General features: G+C 40.1%; 1 protein-coding gene across 1 annotated transcript in view; it reads left to right on the top strand.

Annotated features, from left to right (window-relative positions):
* Positions 1–18,704, top strand: part of mtap (methylthioadenosine phosphorylase) — a 140,178-nt gene that overhangs the window by 97,443 nt on the left and 24,031 nt on the right. Inside the window, 1 exon segment of the mRNA XM_052019185.1 lies at positions 101–340. Coding sequence (XP_051875145.1) covers positions 101–340 — 240 coding nt within the window.

Genomic DNA, 18,704 nt, shown 5'->3' on the forward strand with positions numbered 1-18,704 from the left:
ATTGGTTTGAACTTTCAAAAATTGATGCTTTTATCAGAATTGCTGATGCGTGGTGATCTTCAGCTCTCTAATTGTTTTAGTTTTTCCATCTTAATTCAAGGTGTTAATAGACGTTGTAAAGAAGCTGGGAATTAAGCACCATGCAAAGGGAACCATGGTTACAATTGAAGGACCACGTTTCTCCTCTCGAGCTGAGAGCCTGATGTTCCGTCAGTGGCATGGTGATGTCATCAACATGACCACAGTTCCAGAAGTTGTACTGGCTAAAGAAGCAGGCATCAGCTATGTTAGCATTGCCATGGCAACTGACTATGACTGCTGGAAGGAAAATGAAGAGGCGGTTAGTACTGTGTCCTGTTTCCTTCAAGTTTTGCATTACAAGCATGTTAATGAATGCTGTTGTGCTGCAGAATAACCTTACTACAAACAAGGTTACTGCAAAATAACCTTACTGCTTACTGTTAATGGTGGGGAGAGAAAATATGTATATCAGGTATAACATGATTTCTGGAAATAGTCCTTTGTTTTATATTCTTGAACTTTACACAGATGTGACATCATTTGAAGCTGATGTTAAAGTTGCAGCATCATGACCTAATGCAGGACTTCTGCATTCTTCAAAGTCTTGGGATAATTTTCTGAATGAGTATTGCTCCTGTTTGATGACTAAAACTAAATGGAGGTCCATGTGCACTTTTCTTTCTAAACGCAGCCAAAAGTATATTAATACCTCTTAAATATATATGCTATTTTAAGGTAGGTTGCAGACTGCAGTATAATGCAAGACCATAGCAATGTGGAGAGTTACACCATATCAATTCTATTTTGAAATTTGTAGATGATTTAGAATGTAGAATTAAATTTGTTTTTGGTTTTTTTGTCCTTCCTTTATTGAAGGTGTTACATCCACTGGGTTATGCTTGCACCACTGCTCTTTAGTGTTTCAAAATATTCTATAAGCTCTCAGCAAATTTTGTCTCTTTTGGCTATAAAGGTCATTACAGCAGATCCTGTTTTGGTTCTTACCTGCATCCCACGCAAGGGCATTTTCCAGTAATAATGAGGAGCCGGAACCCGGGTGGCTTCATTCTTTCGTATTCCTATAGGCTGTCAAAAATGCACCAGTGGTTTCCTTACTGGAGATCAGTTAATTCAAAACAGATGCGAAATCAAGCTAAGGAGTCTGGATCTATGTGGTTTAGTTGTAAGTCACGGAAGTTGTTGTTGATTTTCATTACTTTATTGGAAGAGTATCTCAGTCAGACATTAATAGATTATTAACTTCCAGCATGGTCCAACATACTTGAGGAGGGAAATAAAAATTGCTTCACTGTCCAACAACTGGATCATGTATTAATCAGTAAATAGTCCTTGTTGAGTATTTCATTAGTGGATATAATTCAGTTGATTCTATTAGCTAGAAACATCTACAGCTTGTGTGGTTAAGGCAATTTATCACTTAAAAAATGTTCAGTAGGATGAGCATTTTACTGCAGTAGAGATATTAGTGCTCATCAAGAACTGCCTGGTGTACAGCAGTTTGATGAGGTTACTTATGCCAACCAGGAATTCATGGGAGAGATGTTTAAGCCAATTGAGGACTACCACTTCTAATATACTAACCTGTAAGAGCCAACAGGTATATTTTTTATTAATGCACTATTGGATATATATTTACTCTAATGAATTCATCCAATGGGCTTATTTACAATAATTGAGACCGCCAAGGGATATTTCTACTGACAGGAAATTAGCACTGAGAACTCTTACACTTACCAGAAGCTCCCAGATGGAATATGTAAAAATTCTTAAACTAATTGCATGGTGACAGCAGACACAGTGCTATAAACTACCATTTTTTAAAACTGCTACTTATTACAGGAATATTTAGAGTTATTAATAGTTAGTTATTACTAATCAAGATATTTTCTTTACCACTGTTCTCTAACGTCAATATTTTGTGTTACTGGAAAACTCTGACAATCTATTGTATGAGTTTTCAGAAATACCAATGGTTCAGCATCTGGTTGAGCCTGGTTCTATTTCCTGTGCTCCCTTTAAACTCACTGGGACCATGTTTCTTCACTTCCTTTAAAGTCATGGGGGCTCTGTTACCCACACTGCCTTTAAACTCAATAGGGCCCTTTGAAATTCACTGGGGCCCCATTTCCACTATTAAACTTGCCTGGTTCACCGGAAAATTTATTACACTAAATTTTGCATTACAGTGTTTAAAAGAAACTAAATTAAAAGTTCATTGGCGTATTAAAAGGAGTAATATCCAGTAGTTCAGAAAATCTACCAGTCCAGCACCACCAAAGTCTCGAGGGTGCTGGATTATTGGAGTTTTGCTGTTTTGAATTGTCTTTTATTGTTAAGATGCCAGAGCTTGTAGTAGTCATCAGCTTATTCCAGAACAGTTTTTTTCATAGTGGTTAGTATATTTAATGTTTTGCATCCCAAGGAGCCACCTTTCACCATCCTGCCATTATACAAAATGGAAGTATTCAACTTGCTGATGCTTCAGTTAAGGCTAAAATGTTGATAAAGGATTTCTGGCATTATAATTTTATTTTTCAGTAATGGGGTACCACTGATCCCCTGCTGCTGTGCACAATATAAAATATATTAGCTGCTGAGTAATTTTTTAAAAACTATTCCTATTCACAATTACCACAAGGTAATTTTTTTTGTTGCCTAACATCTGGTATGGTCTCTCCCATGGTTGAAGGGCTGTTGAGTTGTTCTGATTCAAAGTCAACAAACAGAAAAATTAACTCTATCTCTCTCTACACACATTCTGCTTGGCCTGGTGAGTATTTCCAGAATTTTCTGCTTTATTTTGTTTTGGGTTATTTGATAGTTTGTGTATAGAGCAATAAGTCAGTGATATTCAACAAGTTTAAGGCCAGAAGGGGGAGTGTTGAATGAAAATTAGTTGAAGGGATGCTGAAAGTAGTTACTGACTGTTCAGAGACAACTTCCAGCTGTGAGAAAAAAGATTGTTAGTATTCTGTGAGAATCTATTCCAACACAGCATAGTGTTGACTTAGAATCGTCAAAGGTTATGGTAGAAAATAGGAAAAATCTTGACCAATGGTCTAGAAAAGGAAACTGGAAGCCTTTTGGTCTGTAAGTATAGTAGGGTAATAAAATGATTTCTTTGTACAAGAGTCAATAGATACATTTGATATATTTAACTGGGATGAGTGGTCAATATATTGCTCTGCAAACATGACCGAGTGACGAGCCTGTGCAGATTGGAGGTTCTCTGAATTATTTTCAAGCACCAGACTAAATTCCCTTCTTTAATGTGGGTAATAAAAAAGAACTGGGATCAGAAGCTACCCTGTTTTTTTCTGTTACGACCTATTACTGCCTAAAATATACAGAGGAATGCATCAGCTAAACATGATCTTGTTTCTGGTCTGTCACATCAGTGGGCTATTTTGTGAACCATTTGCTGGGTATTTTGCAAAAGGGAGCATTGTGTTCAAGTGTTTTTCATTAGTTTGGTTGTGAGGGAACTTGGCAAGGCTCCATCTACTGCTCATTGCTAGTTGCCCAGAAAAGACAGCTGTGGGCTATTCCTCAAACCACTGTAATCCACAAAGTGATTGCGCTGCAACAGTAGTATTAAGTGGAACATCTGGACAGTGTGCGCTTTGGAGGAGAACTTAGAGGTGATGTTCTTGCAATATTTCTGCATTTGCACTTCTGCAAGTAGAGGTCATGGGGAAATGATGTACTATAAGAGCAAACTTGGCAAGTTGATTGAGCATTCCCTGGGCTGCGAAAACAGTAGCAACGTTAGATGTTCAATCTAGTGTTGTACCAGGAGTACAAAACATTGGTTTTGAACCTGTTGCCTATTTTCAGTTCAATTTTCTTTTGACTAACTTCAGTGGGAGATATTCTTCAACATCAGAACTGATAAACCAATATAGTAGGTCAATTTGTTATTATAAAAAAACATTCAGGACAGCTTTTAGGTCATTAGTTGACATACTATTTTTAAGTTTCTATTTAACTATTTTACCATATCAACATATTTAATTGGTTTAATAATTGTGTTATTATTAAAATTTAAAACATCTATTAAGTTGCATTCTAAAAATAATCCACAGTTCCATGTGTGGTATTGTGCAGTGTCATATTAAATTCACTTGTCTACTTTTTGGTTTGGTCTTCTTGGGAAATCCCCATTCTTCCTTTCATGCACAATTGTTTCCACTACAGTTGTCAACTAACCAATGAAGTTTTGCAGCATAAAATCAAGGAGGCTATTCTAGGGTTAACATTCTTTAAAGTATCATGTATCTATTTTTTGTGTATAATATTTCAGTTATTTCAGATCTGAGATGTATTTTTTTTCTTTCACATCCTTTCAACTCATTTCCAGTGAGCATATGAAGGAGTAGAACATTCCTACCATCCATGTATAGTAATACTGCGGTGACAGTTTCATTTGCCTAATAAAACCTTTATTAGGTTGGGTAGATAAGGGTTGATTACTGACCCTGTATTCCCAATGGGGAGCCACGCTTGATGATAATGTGGTATGTAGCATTGGAACTAAATGATCACAATCTTCTTTTAACCTTCTCAACACTTTGCAATGATCAAAGGAAAGGAAGATTAGGCCAGGTGTATAATGACCAACCAACTCAATATTGCTTATTTTACATCATTGCTCAAAGTTAAATTAACCACTTTTGATAGCTGTTTACATGATTACCATGGAGCTTTTTCACAACTTGAGTGTTATACAACCAGAAAATTTTTTAAAAACTTACCTCATTGTAAAAGAGCCTCTCCTTTGATATGAAAATAGTAACTTTGAAGTCTTTAAATTATATTGGATCACATCTCAACAAGCCCTGCAGAAACAATTCAGAAAAATGTTTTCAATGTTTTGTTTTCCATCCACTCAGTCAAACAGGTTGTTTTGAAATACTAACCACCGAGGGATTTACTTAATATGCAAATGTATTTAAGGTACTCAAGGGCATATGTCATATACAATCTGACATGAAATGAAACAAAAATAAAGCCTATGTTAGGACAGATATTGCCATGGAAAATTGGTGTAATTAAGTTTGAATCTATGCTATCAGCTGAAACCTAATTTCTCCAGCTGAAATCTAATTTAGAAGGATCCCTACCGTCATTGCAGGGACACAGGTATTAAAGTGATTTTTACAAAATTCTCATTAACTATGCAAAATGACATTAAATGCAGGACATCAAATTCCTATTGCAGCTGATAAAAAAAATCACAACATGAATACTGATAAGAATATCAACTCGTCTATCCACAAAAGACCCTTGGTTGTCCCTTAAGTCTTTGCAAGTTGGGATTGGCCCCGAGTAAGCAGAGTCCTGCAAATTCAAAAGTGGATAAGTTGGAGAAAGGAAGACCAGTGGAAAAATGTCACATTGGTCACCAGTGATGAATAGATCCAGGGAGGGGAAAAGGTCAGAGGAAGACCTCAAGGTGAATCAGGAACTCTGAAGTTGCAAGAAAAAGTCCACTCTGTGATGAAAATGCCTGGCCAAAGAAATGGGTACAGAGACAAAGGTAGAGGAAGAAGAATAGATTGAGATGGAGTCATCACAAGAGGATGAAGGTGAGGCCTCTGTTTGTGCACTGATAGTTCAGAATCAGAGTGGTGGAAGATTAGAATGTAGTGAAAATGTGAGGAGAGATGGGCTAAGAGGAAAGTGAAGAGAGAGAAAGATCCAGTGGAATTTTAACATTCAAAAGTTGTTGGTGCTTGCAATCATTGATGGTGGAAAGGAATGAAAACTGTCTTTCATTGAAGCACAGATTTAAAGGATGAGTGCAGTTGTGGACCAGTACATCTTTGAAGTGGAGTGAGTAAGTGCTGTTGAAGAGAGAGGTCAAGAGCATGCATTGAATTAAACAATGCCAGATAACAGCCCTTCCAGTCTGTATCAGAACTGGTCAGTTGTGATTAAAGGTCATCAACCTGTAATGTCAACTCAATTTTTCACTCTGCACAAATGATCTACTGGGCATTTCCACAATACTCTTCTATTTCAGATTTCCAGCAACTGCAGTGTTATGTACAGTATCTCACAGTTCCAGCACTTATTTTTGTTTTCTATTGTCTGTCATCATTTACTTTTAGTTTCGAATTCTTTAGGCAGATCAGTTGTGATTAACAAGTCTTCATCTACCTCACTCAGCCAGCACCAACATTATTTGTGCCACTCAGTCTCTCTACTGCAGGCACGGTAGTGTGTGGGCAGGCACGGTAGTGTAGCGGTTAGCGTAACGCTATTAGAGTGCCAGCGACCCGGGTTCAATTCCGGCCGCTGTCTGTAAGGAGTTTATATGTTCTCCCCGTAACTGTGTGGGTTTCCTCTGGGTGCTCCGGTTTCCTCCCACATTCCAAAGATGTACGGGTTAGGAAGTTGTGGGCATGCTATGTTGGCGCTGGAAGTGTCGCGACACTTGCGGGCTGCCCCTCAGAACACTCTACGCAAAAGATGCATTTCACTGTGTGTTTCGATGTGCATGTGACTAATAAAGATATCTAATCTCTACCTTATCAGAGGCATTCCATTTGTTCTCCCTACCCTTCCTCCTATTCTGAAATTTAAAACATCCTTGATTTGTAACATCACATTGTTCTGATGAAAGGTCATCAGTCTGAAATGCTAGCGCTCTTTCTCTTTTGTCAGATATTGCCTGACCTGCTGAGTATTTCCAGCATTTTTTATTTTATTTCAGATTTCCAGTATCTGCAGTTTGTTTTTCCTTCTGATGTAATTGCAAGTGTTGTAATCAATGACTAAGCCCAGAGATCATAATAGAGAGCAACTTTTCTATTTACTGCCTCTGAATTACCACATGTGCTCTTCAAAATGTGGATTGAATATACACTCTTGACAGTAAAAACTCTGATTCTGAACTTACCAAAGGCTTTTTTTTTAACAAATGACCAGTGATTTAACACCATTTGGCAAACATCAGTGATGTACATGGTTCACAATCCTCCAACATACATGAAATAATTAAGGCTTCATGTTGAATTTGCTGTGGCATCACACAGGCTGTTTTCCTGCTGCTCTAGCACTGATCAGCTAGATGGGCCTTTTATGTTGGTTGAAACTGAAAGTGATCTTCTGGATTTTCCACAGAAACAGAATTTTTTGAAGTTGATTTTGCTAATCTTTGCCAGTAGCAAGGAACTTACTCTGGCTCCAGATACTCATCCTCCAGATAACATTTCACAACTTAGAAATCTCACTGTGGTTCCTTTTACAACTCATGCATTTGGAAGCCTACTAACATCTGTTCTCTGAGCTGATTTAAGAAGTATTTTTCTGTGTAAATCAAAACACAAAAGAACATGCATTTTCACATTTTTTTAAGAGCAGTCGGTCTGGTTGAAGTGACTGCACAGATATAATTGATCAAATAGCTTTCTGTTGATCTTTAAATTCTGTCATTATAGTATCTAGTTGTTCAGAAATTATTTCCATTCTGCTACTCAGAACGTTTATCCAAGCAGAATACAGTGTAGTTATTGTAGCGATGTGCATATTCTTGGTCTGTTCAGTGTGTTTCAATCTCTCAACAAATCCCTCCATGAGAAATTTCTCCCAAACTCTGCTGTCACTGTGACGATAATTTTAATTGATAACCTTCATTACTGATTCTTCAACTGGAGGGGATTATTCTTGCTTATTCTATCAAAATTCCCTGCAGCAGTCTATTTTAACTGAATTTGAGCACTATTTTTAAATGATCTCTCCAGCTCTATGCCCTTAATTATAAACCAAAAGTTCTGTTGACTGATTTGCACTCACCTTTTCAAGGTAATAAACATTTGAATTCCCAGGATCTTCTGATCATCCACATCTTTCAGTATCTTTCCATTTTATCTTTCCAATATCTTTTGTTTGTTGATGTGTGGTGTATCTGCCACTTTTCTGTCCATTCCATGAACATCTCCATTTCTGCCCTAAGTCCTTTACTGTCTCTCTCTATCATTGCCTTTGTGCCATGAGGAAATTTTGATATCGCACACCTTGTGCTAAAGTCCAAATTATCAGCTTCTGTAAGAAAAGAACAGGCACATGACCCCCAACCATCTTCCTAGCTGAACAATAACTATTAAGTCAAAAATAACAACAGAAAATGTGAGAAATACTCAGCAGGTCAGGCAGCACCTGTAGAAAGAGAAATAGCGTTAAAATTTCAGGTCAAAGACCCTTCATCAGAACTGGGAAGTGAGAAAATAAGTTGTAAGTCATAGAGAGGATATAGGAGGGATGGATGGGATAAAGTAAATATCTCTGGTGGGGTGAGGCCAAAGTTGCCCAGGTAACCCCAATGTTTACAGAGTCCTCTGCTTAATTAAATAATGAGAACGGTTTAAGTGAGAGCAAACAAGCAAAGGGACATGTTGAAACTGGAGTGCAGGTCAGATTAATTGCTGAAAACTGAAACCAAAAGGATAATAATGCTGGAAATGTCTAGCAGATCGAAACAGTTTCTATAGTGAGAGAAGAACTGTTAATGTTACAGAGGGATAATTTTGTATCAGAATAAGCCAGTTCTGCTGTAAACAGGAAAACAGGTTATCTAAAATTATTGAATTTGTTATTGAATCTTGAAGGCTACAGCATGTTCAGAGTGGAAGGTGAGCTGCTGTTCCTTGTTACGCCATATTCCTTGTTTCATTTTTGCCAATGACTTTCTATCCACTGTGCTACATTACCTTGAGCCTAATTTTCTAAACATGTAAGACAAAAAGCTCTTACCAAAAGCTATCAGAACTTCATATACCTTGTATCTGTGGCATTTCCTGTATAGAAGAAACAAATGAAAATTGTCAACACAAGATTTTCAAAAGTGAAGGGATGTGTGGAATGTTGCCTGTTATGAGGGTGACTATGGAAAGACAAATAAATAGGAAGCTGATGGACCTCAGTGGAGGCTTTATCTGAATAAGTTACATTCCTGTTTCATAATTTTTCATATCACTTTAATGGGGTTGTTCATTAAAGATTTTATGAAGGCTCTGTTCATTAGAATGTGACATAGAATGGAGACACATATCTGAGGGTTTCTGTATTTGAAAAGTATTGTCTATATTTCCTCTTAGTTGCTAGAGGCAAGGAACATGTAAGGCTGAAAAGGTCCCTGTAGAGTGATTGATACCACTTTCTACGTTCTGGGAGTTATCACACATTGAAGATCATATCCATTGTACCTCTTGGTGGGCAAAATCTACACTGCATTTCAGGAAGCTGCACTTTGGTTATTGGGAAGAGGTGACTAGGACTCTGGCATTGACTTTCGCTGTGGCAGATAACAGAAAAACCATTTTCTAGTTACTGCAATTTGATCTGATACCTTTCTCGAAAATTAATTATCATATTTTTACAAGTGCAATACAATTTTTTGAAAAGAAAGGAAGCATATTTCATCCTGGGATCTTCTGAAAGATACTGAAATTCACAAGCAACTTTATAAGAAATTTTGCACCTCATGGTGCAGCACATTCAGGAAGTATACATCAGAAAATTATGTACCTCTCGTGCATGTAACAACTTCCCATTCCAACCTCTTTACAAGAAAGAGAGACAAAACTCAACTTGTCTCAACTTAGAGACAAAACTCAACTTCATACATGGGTTACAGATCTTCTAAGAATGATGGTGCCCTGGCAGATCAGTATAATGAACTAATTGGGTTGGTGCAGTAGTAAGAAATATAAATATTGGCAGGATTTTATTGGTATTTTATACAGAGATGGCTGGGTGTAGCTTGGTAATTGGGAGGGCACATTATCCCCAGTATCTCCTGCAGTAGCAGCTCCTGCAGGAGAACAGAATGGGGGAGCAAGAAAATTGAAAACTCCCCACCCCCCTCCCCCACCCATCACCATCACCACCTTCTACAAAATAAGGCAGGAGTAATGCTTTAATCAGTCTGCAGTCAATGAACATTAGATTAGGGCTTTAGTATAGTAACTCCATTGAGATTAAATGGCATAGGTTATAGTAATCAGTTGGAAAGGTCAAATGAAACATTCCTAGAAAATGCTGCAATATATTTGCTTTAACCTGTGTCCTTTGCAATGGAATATTTTTATATAAGAGTACTCTGCCATTATTATAGCCAGTATCTCATCTAAGTGGCAGTTGTTCACGTGAAGCCGGCAGATAAGTATGAAGCAAGTCATCACAACTGGCATCACATCTAACCCTGGCGCTGATGCCCATTCAGTTATTTTCCAGTAGGAATTGGTTAGAGATGCAGAGCAAACGTTTTGCCCCCACCTTCTTCTTTCCTTAAACGAAGGAGTACTGCCATTGGACAGACATCACTGGAGACAAAGAGACTGCAGGTGCTGGAATTTGGAGCAAACAAAAACAAACTGCTGGAAGAACTCAGCGGGTCAAGAAGCATCTGTGGAGGCAAAGGGATGGTCAGTGTTTTGGGTCGAGATCCTGCATCTTGTCCTGATGCAGGGTCCTTGACCCAAAATGTCGACCACCCCTTTGCCTCCACAGATGCTACTTGACCCGCTGAGTTCTTCCAGCAGTTTGTTGTTTTGTGATGGACATCAGTACTTGCTTTACAATTGCCATCTGGGCTGAGAGCAAGTACTTTAACGCAAATTTTTGCTTACAGTTAGGGTCAACACCACTGGAGCCAAACAGTGGAATGAGGATAGTACATTAATCACTGGAATATTTTCTTAGTGGTATGGCAGTGTTGTGTTTAAACTACTGGACTCGCAGCCAGAGTTCTGGATTATAGAATCGGAGATGTGAATTCCAAACCCATTGTGGTGGTTGGAAATTTAAATTCAAGTAATTAAATAAAGCTGGAATGATTTTTTTTAAAGCTTGATCTCTGAGGTTAACCATGAAACTGCTGGAGTGTTGTCTAAACCAATATGATTCACCAAATTCCTTCAGGGAAGGAAATCTGACGTCCTTATTTCATCAAGCCTGTTTGTGACACTAGGCCCACCAATGTGGTTGACTTCCTTGTCAATTCAGGGACAACTGGGGACAGGTGATAAATACTGCTAGCAATATCTGCATCCTATGAATGAATAGAAAAATACTGGCATGAAAATTTCAGTCATCAAGTATCAAAAAAGGTGCATTTTTGTGGTAAAATGCCCAGTGGCAGGAGGGTGATGTAATGGAGTGGTGTTATGTGCCAACAGTGTGTTTTGCAATAACTGAAATATGCTTCAAGTATGGTCATTGTTGTAATGTGGGAAAACTCAGCAGCCATTTTGCATTGAACAGACTCCCACAAATTACAAACTGATAACAATAATCTAAGCTATTTTAGTGGCGTTACTTGAGGGAATACTATTGATCAGCACACTACAATGGAGAGGACTTCCCTGCTCATCCTCAAGATAATGGGATTTGTTATGTCCACGCGAGAGAGCAGATAGGAACTCAGCTGAATAACTTCAACAGTGCAGCATTCCCTCAGATACTGTGCTCAAGACTCTGGAGTAGGACTTGAACCTACCACCTTCTGATATGGAGGCAAGAGTGCTCCCAACTGAACCACAAGAGGAATACAAAGAACAAAATAAGTGGGCTGTACCAGAAAGCTGTTTCTCACATAAGATTTTATCCTGTGAGAAATCTGCATGATAATTCCAGTGGTGATTCAACATCGTTAATATACCCTAATGAATTAAAATTTGTTTGTGTCCACTATGAGTGAAACCTGAGTAGTATACACTGAAGCTTTGTTAGTTAGGGAAGGATAGTTTCTGCAGTTCCTGTGACTGACCCCAGAGATCAGTCCCCAGGCGCTGAATTTTTTTATCACTCTATGTTCATAATGATACCACATCCTTCTCACTTCCTGTACCTGAGTGTTTGCTAAGCCAGCTGCTGGTGAACTGCTTGCCAGAAAAGGCTTAGTCATCCCCGGAATCATAGTGGCAGTGTTCCGCTTTCCGGATATCAGCTGAGCTCTTGAGCCATCAAGTATTGTTGATAGTTTGGATTCAAAATGACCAGTTGAACTTGCTTGTCTGGGAAGATAAATTTTAGGTTGAATTAGAGGGAAAGGTGGCTGAAAAGAAATCAGGACATGTATTGCTGCTGTAAGACTTCATAATTTAGAATTTTATACGATAATTTAATATCATGGGCAATGCTGCAAATATTGTTCCTCTTGCAGGGTGCTGGAAACAGTTACTGCTGGAAGAGGCAGTACTTGCTGAATCATATTAGTGGTTTGGCACATCTGTCTTCATTCTTTGTGCAGCAGAACACTGGGAATGCCAACCAAGGCAGTGGTTCTCTATATGAATGTTTAACTTTTGCTTCACGTCACATTTCAAATAGCCTCAAAGACCATGTAAAGCTGGTGCCGTGTGAGGGTCCATGTGAGGCCTCACTTGACAGCAATCTTCTGTCACGCTCAAGACCAAGGTATCATGAACAATAGACAAAACCCATTGTGCAACCAGTGACAGAGGCCCCTCACCTGCTCCACAGTTTAGAGAAGTCCAAAGGTGTGGGATCAGTGGGTGGGAGGCCCTCAATGTGTATTATGGATCAGGATATCAAGGGTCAAAGATACAATCTGGTCTGGTTCCAACAATGGGCTGTTGGGACATGATTAGGCAGAAATCTAATGGAGGAGGGAGGCTGCGATTTGATTGGGAAGACTGAATGAAACTGGCAGTGAGGGGAGGATGGGAGCAATCACTAAGCCAAATTTTTAAAGCAGGGCTACTTTAGAGAAGGTCAAAGTCACTGACTCATTGACTGCAGAGCAGTTAAGTAATCTCCAACTCATTGTAAAGCAGCCCCAGCTACGTTGTTAAGTCCCATTTCTGTGTGAGTGGCCCATGCTGTTCATGGACCTTAGATGTGTTAAAGATCTTCCCACACATCACATGTGGGGTAAACCAATTTCAGACCCACATTCAAACAATATGTTTAGTAATGGCATTAGATTAAATTTGTGTTATCCACAGAAGTGGTGCATTATGAGAAAGAAGGTCTGCTTGGGTATATACATAAGAAACTGGATAAAATGATTGATTTCTGTTTCATGTGGAGAACACTGTAGATTAGATATTGGATTAGGAGTGGTTAGCAGTGATTTACAAGATGGTGATCCTATTGTGGTTTTGGTACTACTACTGAATGTTAAGTACAGAAACCCTGCAATTTAAATGAACTATAAAATGTGGTAATCACTCACTAAATCCAAATCAATTAAATGTGAAATAACTTTGTGTCTACATCTCTTCATATCACCTCAACAATACATCCACGTTATGACAAAAGTACTCGATAGTCCTCTCATCCATCTTGGCAGCTGTGTCTTCAAACATCTTGGCCCAAAGTCTAAAATGCCCTCACTATATCTCTGCACTGCAATAAAGTCTCTCCTTAAAATGAATCTCTTTTGGTCACCCACCCCCCCTAAAATATCTTCTGTGGCTTTATATTGGTTTGCATTTTTGCCCTCCTGTAAAGAGTGTTAGAATGTTTCCAACAGTGAAGGTGCTGTGCAAGTGAATGTTTTTGCTTGTACAGAACATTAAGTACTGAAGGTTCCCTTGGCATGTGGCTGCAAACTTAAATGAAAACAATTGGGGAAGATTTGCTCTCTTGAGGAGAGAAAACTGGACACCATCAATATAATGCTTAGTTCAGTCTGAATCACTTTTTGAAGGAGGAAGTATAAGGCAGCAGTTCTGGCCTGTAACAGTGCTGGGCAATATGAGAAGTGCCATTTCCTTCCTAACGAAGTCTGAAATATTACTGCTGGACAGTCATCTGTAAGTCTCTTTTATATACGATTTGTTTGGACCTATTTCACACATTAGGAAACCATGGGCGTTGTAAGTACAAAAAAAACAGGAACGGGAGTAGGCCACCTGGCCTCTCAAGCCCGCCTTGTCACTTAATGTGATTGTGGCTGATCTACTCTTCTCCTTCTCTATACTCATAGGTTTAATTCCCCGATCTTTCAAAAATGTATCCTCCACTTCAAATACTTCTAATGATATACCCTCCACAGTTTCCCTTTTTCTAAACTCGAATTCCTTTGCAATAAAGGCCAACATACTATCTGCCTTCTACTTGCAGCTCCTGTCTGGTAACTGCACTGTGATTCAGACACAGGAATACTTAGGTCCCTCTGTACTTAGCTCGTTTGCAGTCTCCTTCTATTTAGATAATCTGTCTGTCGATTCCTCACATCAAAATACGTGATTTTGTACGTTCCCACATATAATTCTACTTGCCAAATTTTCACCCACTCAATCCAAGCATTGTCAAATTTAGTTTTATGCAAATTACATTTGTCTCCCACAAACTTAACCCTTCCATTGCATCCTTTCCTGCACAGGCTAATCCTAGGGCCCCAATAATTCCAGGGTCAAGCATTCATTGTGGTGGAGAGGATTGGATTTGGGCACGAGGAATTTTTTTTTTCTGTGGTACCTCACTCAACAGCTGGCTTGATTGACAGGGCAAATTGGTCTCAGTGGAAGGACATGTTTCAGGAAATGATCACTACTGCGAAATATGTTAAAAGGATCAAGAAATGAGGATGTGGGTTAAACTAAAAACAAAAATAGCTGTCATTGGATTGGGATATCTTCAAACAATCTGAACGAGATAGAAGAGTAGATTCGGTGGCAAATAGCTAACAAGTGCAAAAACAGTGAGCTATTTTAATTACCCTAATGTTAATTTGGCATACAATCAGCAATAAGTATAGAGGGCACAGAACTCCTAAGTTGCATTAAGAAGAATATTTCTGGTCTGAGTAGAAAACTGAACAAAAGGGGGAAAATCCAGATTTAGTTCGAGAGAGTGATGCTCACAGGTGGAAGGAACATGAGTGGGAGAGCACATTTGGGTAGAGATTTTGACTCTGTTAGATTTAGTGTAGTTATGGAAAAAGACAAAGATGAAATGGGAGTAATGGTTCTGAATTAGAGGAAAGCCAATTTTACTAGGTTGAGAAGTGAACCAGCAGAAGTGAACAGGAAACAAAGGTAGAACTGTTTCAATGTAATGGGAGACATCTAAGAAAGAAATTAGGGGGTTTGGGGTAAAAATCTTTGCACAAATAAAAATAACCTGGAACTGCCATATCTACAGATCCTGGAACACAAGGTGCATAGATGTAGGATAAGACAATAAAGGGAATCTTATGTCAGACACAACGAGGAGTCCTGGGGTTCAGTTAAAAGGGAAATCAATTAGTTCCTGTAGAGTAAATTTCCTATGGTTATTTGTTGGGTTACAATACCATTGAGAAACTAGTGAAAGGAGGATCTAGTGAGAGGGCATCACAGGAGAGTTTGTAGAAGTGTTGTGGGATTACTGAGATTGCAAGGAGGTTTACAGTTAAGTAGAAGATAAACACTTTTGTTCTTCCTAGCCTTCAAAATGCCCTTTAAAGGCTAGTCTGAGGAGTCTTAACTTAAAATTTTTCATATTTCACCTGACCCAAACAAAAATTTTTTTTGCTGGTTCAAAATTACTACCTTGTTAGCTGAATGGCACGGCAACTTATCCATATTGTGAGCCTAGGTAGTAGCATCATAAAGTCTTTTCATATCCTAGTCAAGCCAGTGCAACACCTTTACATTCTTCCAGCCCTCATACATTCAGTATTCAGCAGGAAACCACAGTGGTAACTAAGAACTAAATGTTAGTTCTGTTGTTAAATGTTAATGCCTCAAATATGGATATCAATAACTTATTGTCTGTTACTGTCATCAATGGATCTGCAGCACCATTAACCATGCCTGCCCCAAACTATGCCTTTGGCCCATTTAAAATGGAAAGTAGGGCTTGGTTACCATTTCTGGACTGAACTGGGTGTATTCTGGGCTGTGCACCCTCTGATCGAAGATCATGTAGCAGTGTGGCTAAGGAGAACCCAAAAGTTAAGTTTCTCTTCAATGTTGGGTTGGAGAGAGAAGCTGCAGTGTATATCTGAGATCTCATAACCAGGCCAGGCCACTGCTGGTTTGATATCAACTCTTACTGCTCTCACCTTATATCAGAGATATTCAAGCTCAAAGGTTATCTGGACTGATTGACATTGTGATGATCTGCAGCCCATAAACTTACCCAGAGCTTCAACCAAAGCCTGCTAGTCTGATACAATGCAATAGCCTCTTGGCAGTTCTACTGAACTCTGAAGGAAATTCCATCTAAAGAGACAGAACTCTGGCCGATTTTTATTTCCCACTTTTTATAAGTCATGAGAAACTCATACCGTATTCACCACTGAGATCAGTTTGATTACTTCTGACCAACACCAGCTACATGGATAAATACGGAAACTAGCCTAAAAACTAACCACACCCAAAAAAACCTTTCAGGTAACATGTTTGGTATGAAAATGTTATATTCCTCTGAATTTTCTCCCAGTTTAAATGCTTCTCACCAGAAAGTTGGTGCGGTTCTGCACACTTTGTTCTTTGGGGTCAGAGACTTCTCCTAGTGTTGTTAACATCTGACTGTATTGTTTGAAGTCCAGCCAAAGCAGCAATGAGTTGGGCCTCTTATTGGCTGAGTGCAGTTACTGTGGCTGCTTTGTCTTTGTGCTTTGAAGAGGCACAGCCACTATTTGCTCTTTAGGTCTTGCATTAAGAATTGTGTGAATTATTTTTGTTAGCCAGCAGTGAGGCTTTTGAATTGCTATGGAATAAGTGACTCAGTAGCCTACAACTGGCATGTATTTTACACATCGAAACTGGAGGCCATCATGCATTGGAGCTGAATTCCATAATTTTTTTTGCCTTCTTGGTAAAACAGTCATAAAGGGAACTTACCAGGAACAGCAGGAGTTGTGAAATAAAGCAACCGGATGAACCACAGTAAACCTACACTTATCAAGTTGATTGCTTTCAGCCATTCCTCAATTTGCAAAGGGGATGTATTCATGGAAAACATTTAGTTAAGTCAAATTTCCTAAATTGAAAACGCTGGGCAAAATGCATTGGAGGAACTTTGACGGATGCTCCTGTGCGTGGCCTGCAATTCATTACAGTGAAAAATAGCTTTGCAAATCAAAGATAACTGTCCATTTGCTGGTGAGGTTGGTCCCTTGTGTAGCTACTGAGAGCTAGAATTTCCCAGCCTTTGCACTGACATTCAGCTATCCAGTTTCATTGAAATTTTTTGGCACAAGTGGACTACCAAATGGTGGGAGGTGGCTGGCTGAGTGAGACGTGGCCATTAGCTTAGACTGGGACTTGGGGTCGGATGGACAGGGGAGGTGGGGTGAGGCACAGCATACCAGGTGACCAGGCAAATGGTTTTTGGACAAACAAATGAAAGCCCTTGGCCTTTTGCTTCAAATATTAAATTTTTATTTCTAACTTTCACTTCCTGCTGGATGGAAGTCCTGGTAGCTTCTCTCATGCTCCATCACAGGTTATCCTGTACTTTAGGTACACCATGGAAACACAAGAGACTGCAGATGCTGGAATCTGGAGCACAAAATAAACTGCTGGAGGAACTCAGCAGGTCAGGCAGCATCTGTAGAGGCAAAAGAATGGTCAACATTTTGTGTTGAGACCCTGCATCAGGACTAAGGGTGTAGAGGGGAAGTAGCCAGCATGAAGAGGTGAGGGGGAGTGGTGAGGCAGGAGCTGGCAAGTGATAGGTGGATCCAGGTGAGAAGTGGTTGATGGGCAGATGGTGTCAGGTGAGGGAGGGAGGGGTGGAGATAGTGACAGAGGCTGGGAGGTGATTGGTGGAGACCACAAAGGGCTGCAGATCGGAGACGCAAAATATTCTGTGGATGCTAGAATCTGGAGCAATACACAAAAAGTGCTGGAGGAACTCAGCAGGTCAGGCAGCATCCATGGAGAGAAATAAACAGCTGACATTTCGAGCCGAGACCCTTTATCAGGACTGGAAAGGAAGAGGGCAGAAGCCAGAATAAGAAGGGAGGGGAAGGAGCACACGCAGGCAGGGGAATAGGTGAGTCCAGCTGATAGGCGTCCAGGTGAGAGAGGATATGTGGGAGGGGGAGAAGATGTAATAAGCTGAGAGGTGATAGGTAGAAGAGGCAAAGGGCTGAAGAAGAAGGAATCCGGTAGGAGAGGGCAGTGGACCGTGGAATAAAAGATGGGAGAGGGAAGGACAGGAGATGGGCAGGTCATCAAGGAGGGGGAAGGGAGCCCTAGGAATAAGGGAAGACAAAGGAGTGGGGGTGGGGTGGGGAAGAAGAAGGGGTGGAGTTACCGGAAGTTAGAGAAATCGATGTTGAGGCCATCAGGTTGGAGACCCCCAAGGCGGAATATGAGGTGTTGTTCCTCCAACCCACGTCTGGCCTCAACGTGACAGTAGAGGAGGCCATGGATAGACATGTCAGTATGGGAGTGGGATGTGGAATTGAAGTGGCTGGCCACTGGGAGGTCCTGGCTGTTGCGGCGGACAGAGCGAAGGTGCTCGAGGCGGACCGCGTGGGGTGAACCAGGATCAGGGAGGGGCGGAGGGGAGGCGGACCGCGTAGGGTGAACCAGGATCAGGGAGGGGCGGAGGGGAGGCGGACCGCGTAGGGTGAACCAGGATCAGGGAGGGGCGGAGGGGAGGGGGACCGCGTGGGGTGAAGCAGGATCAGGGAGGGGCGGAGGGGAGGGGAGGGGGAACAGTGATCGGCCGCAGGGATTGAAATT

Source organism: Pristis pectinata, chromosome 7 (genome assembly GCF_009764475.1).
Source record: "Pristis pectinata isolate sPriPec2 chromosome 7, sPriPec2.1.pri, whole genome shotgun sequence".
NCBI lineage: Eukaryota > Metazoa > Chordata > Chondrichthyes > Rhinopristiformes > Pristidae > Pristis > Pristis pectinata.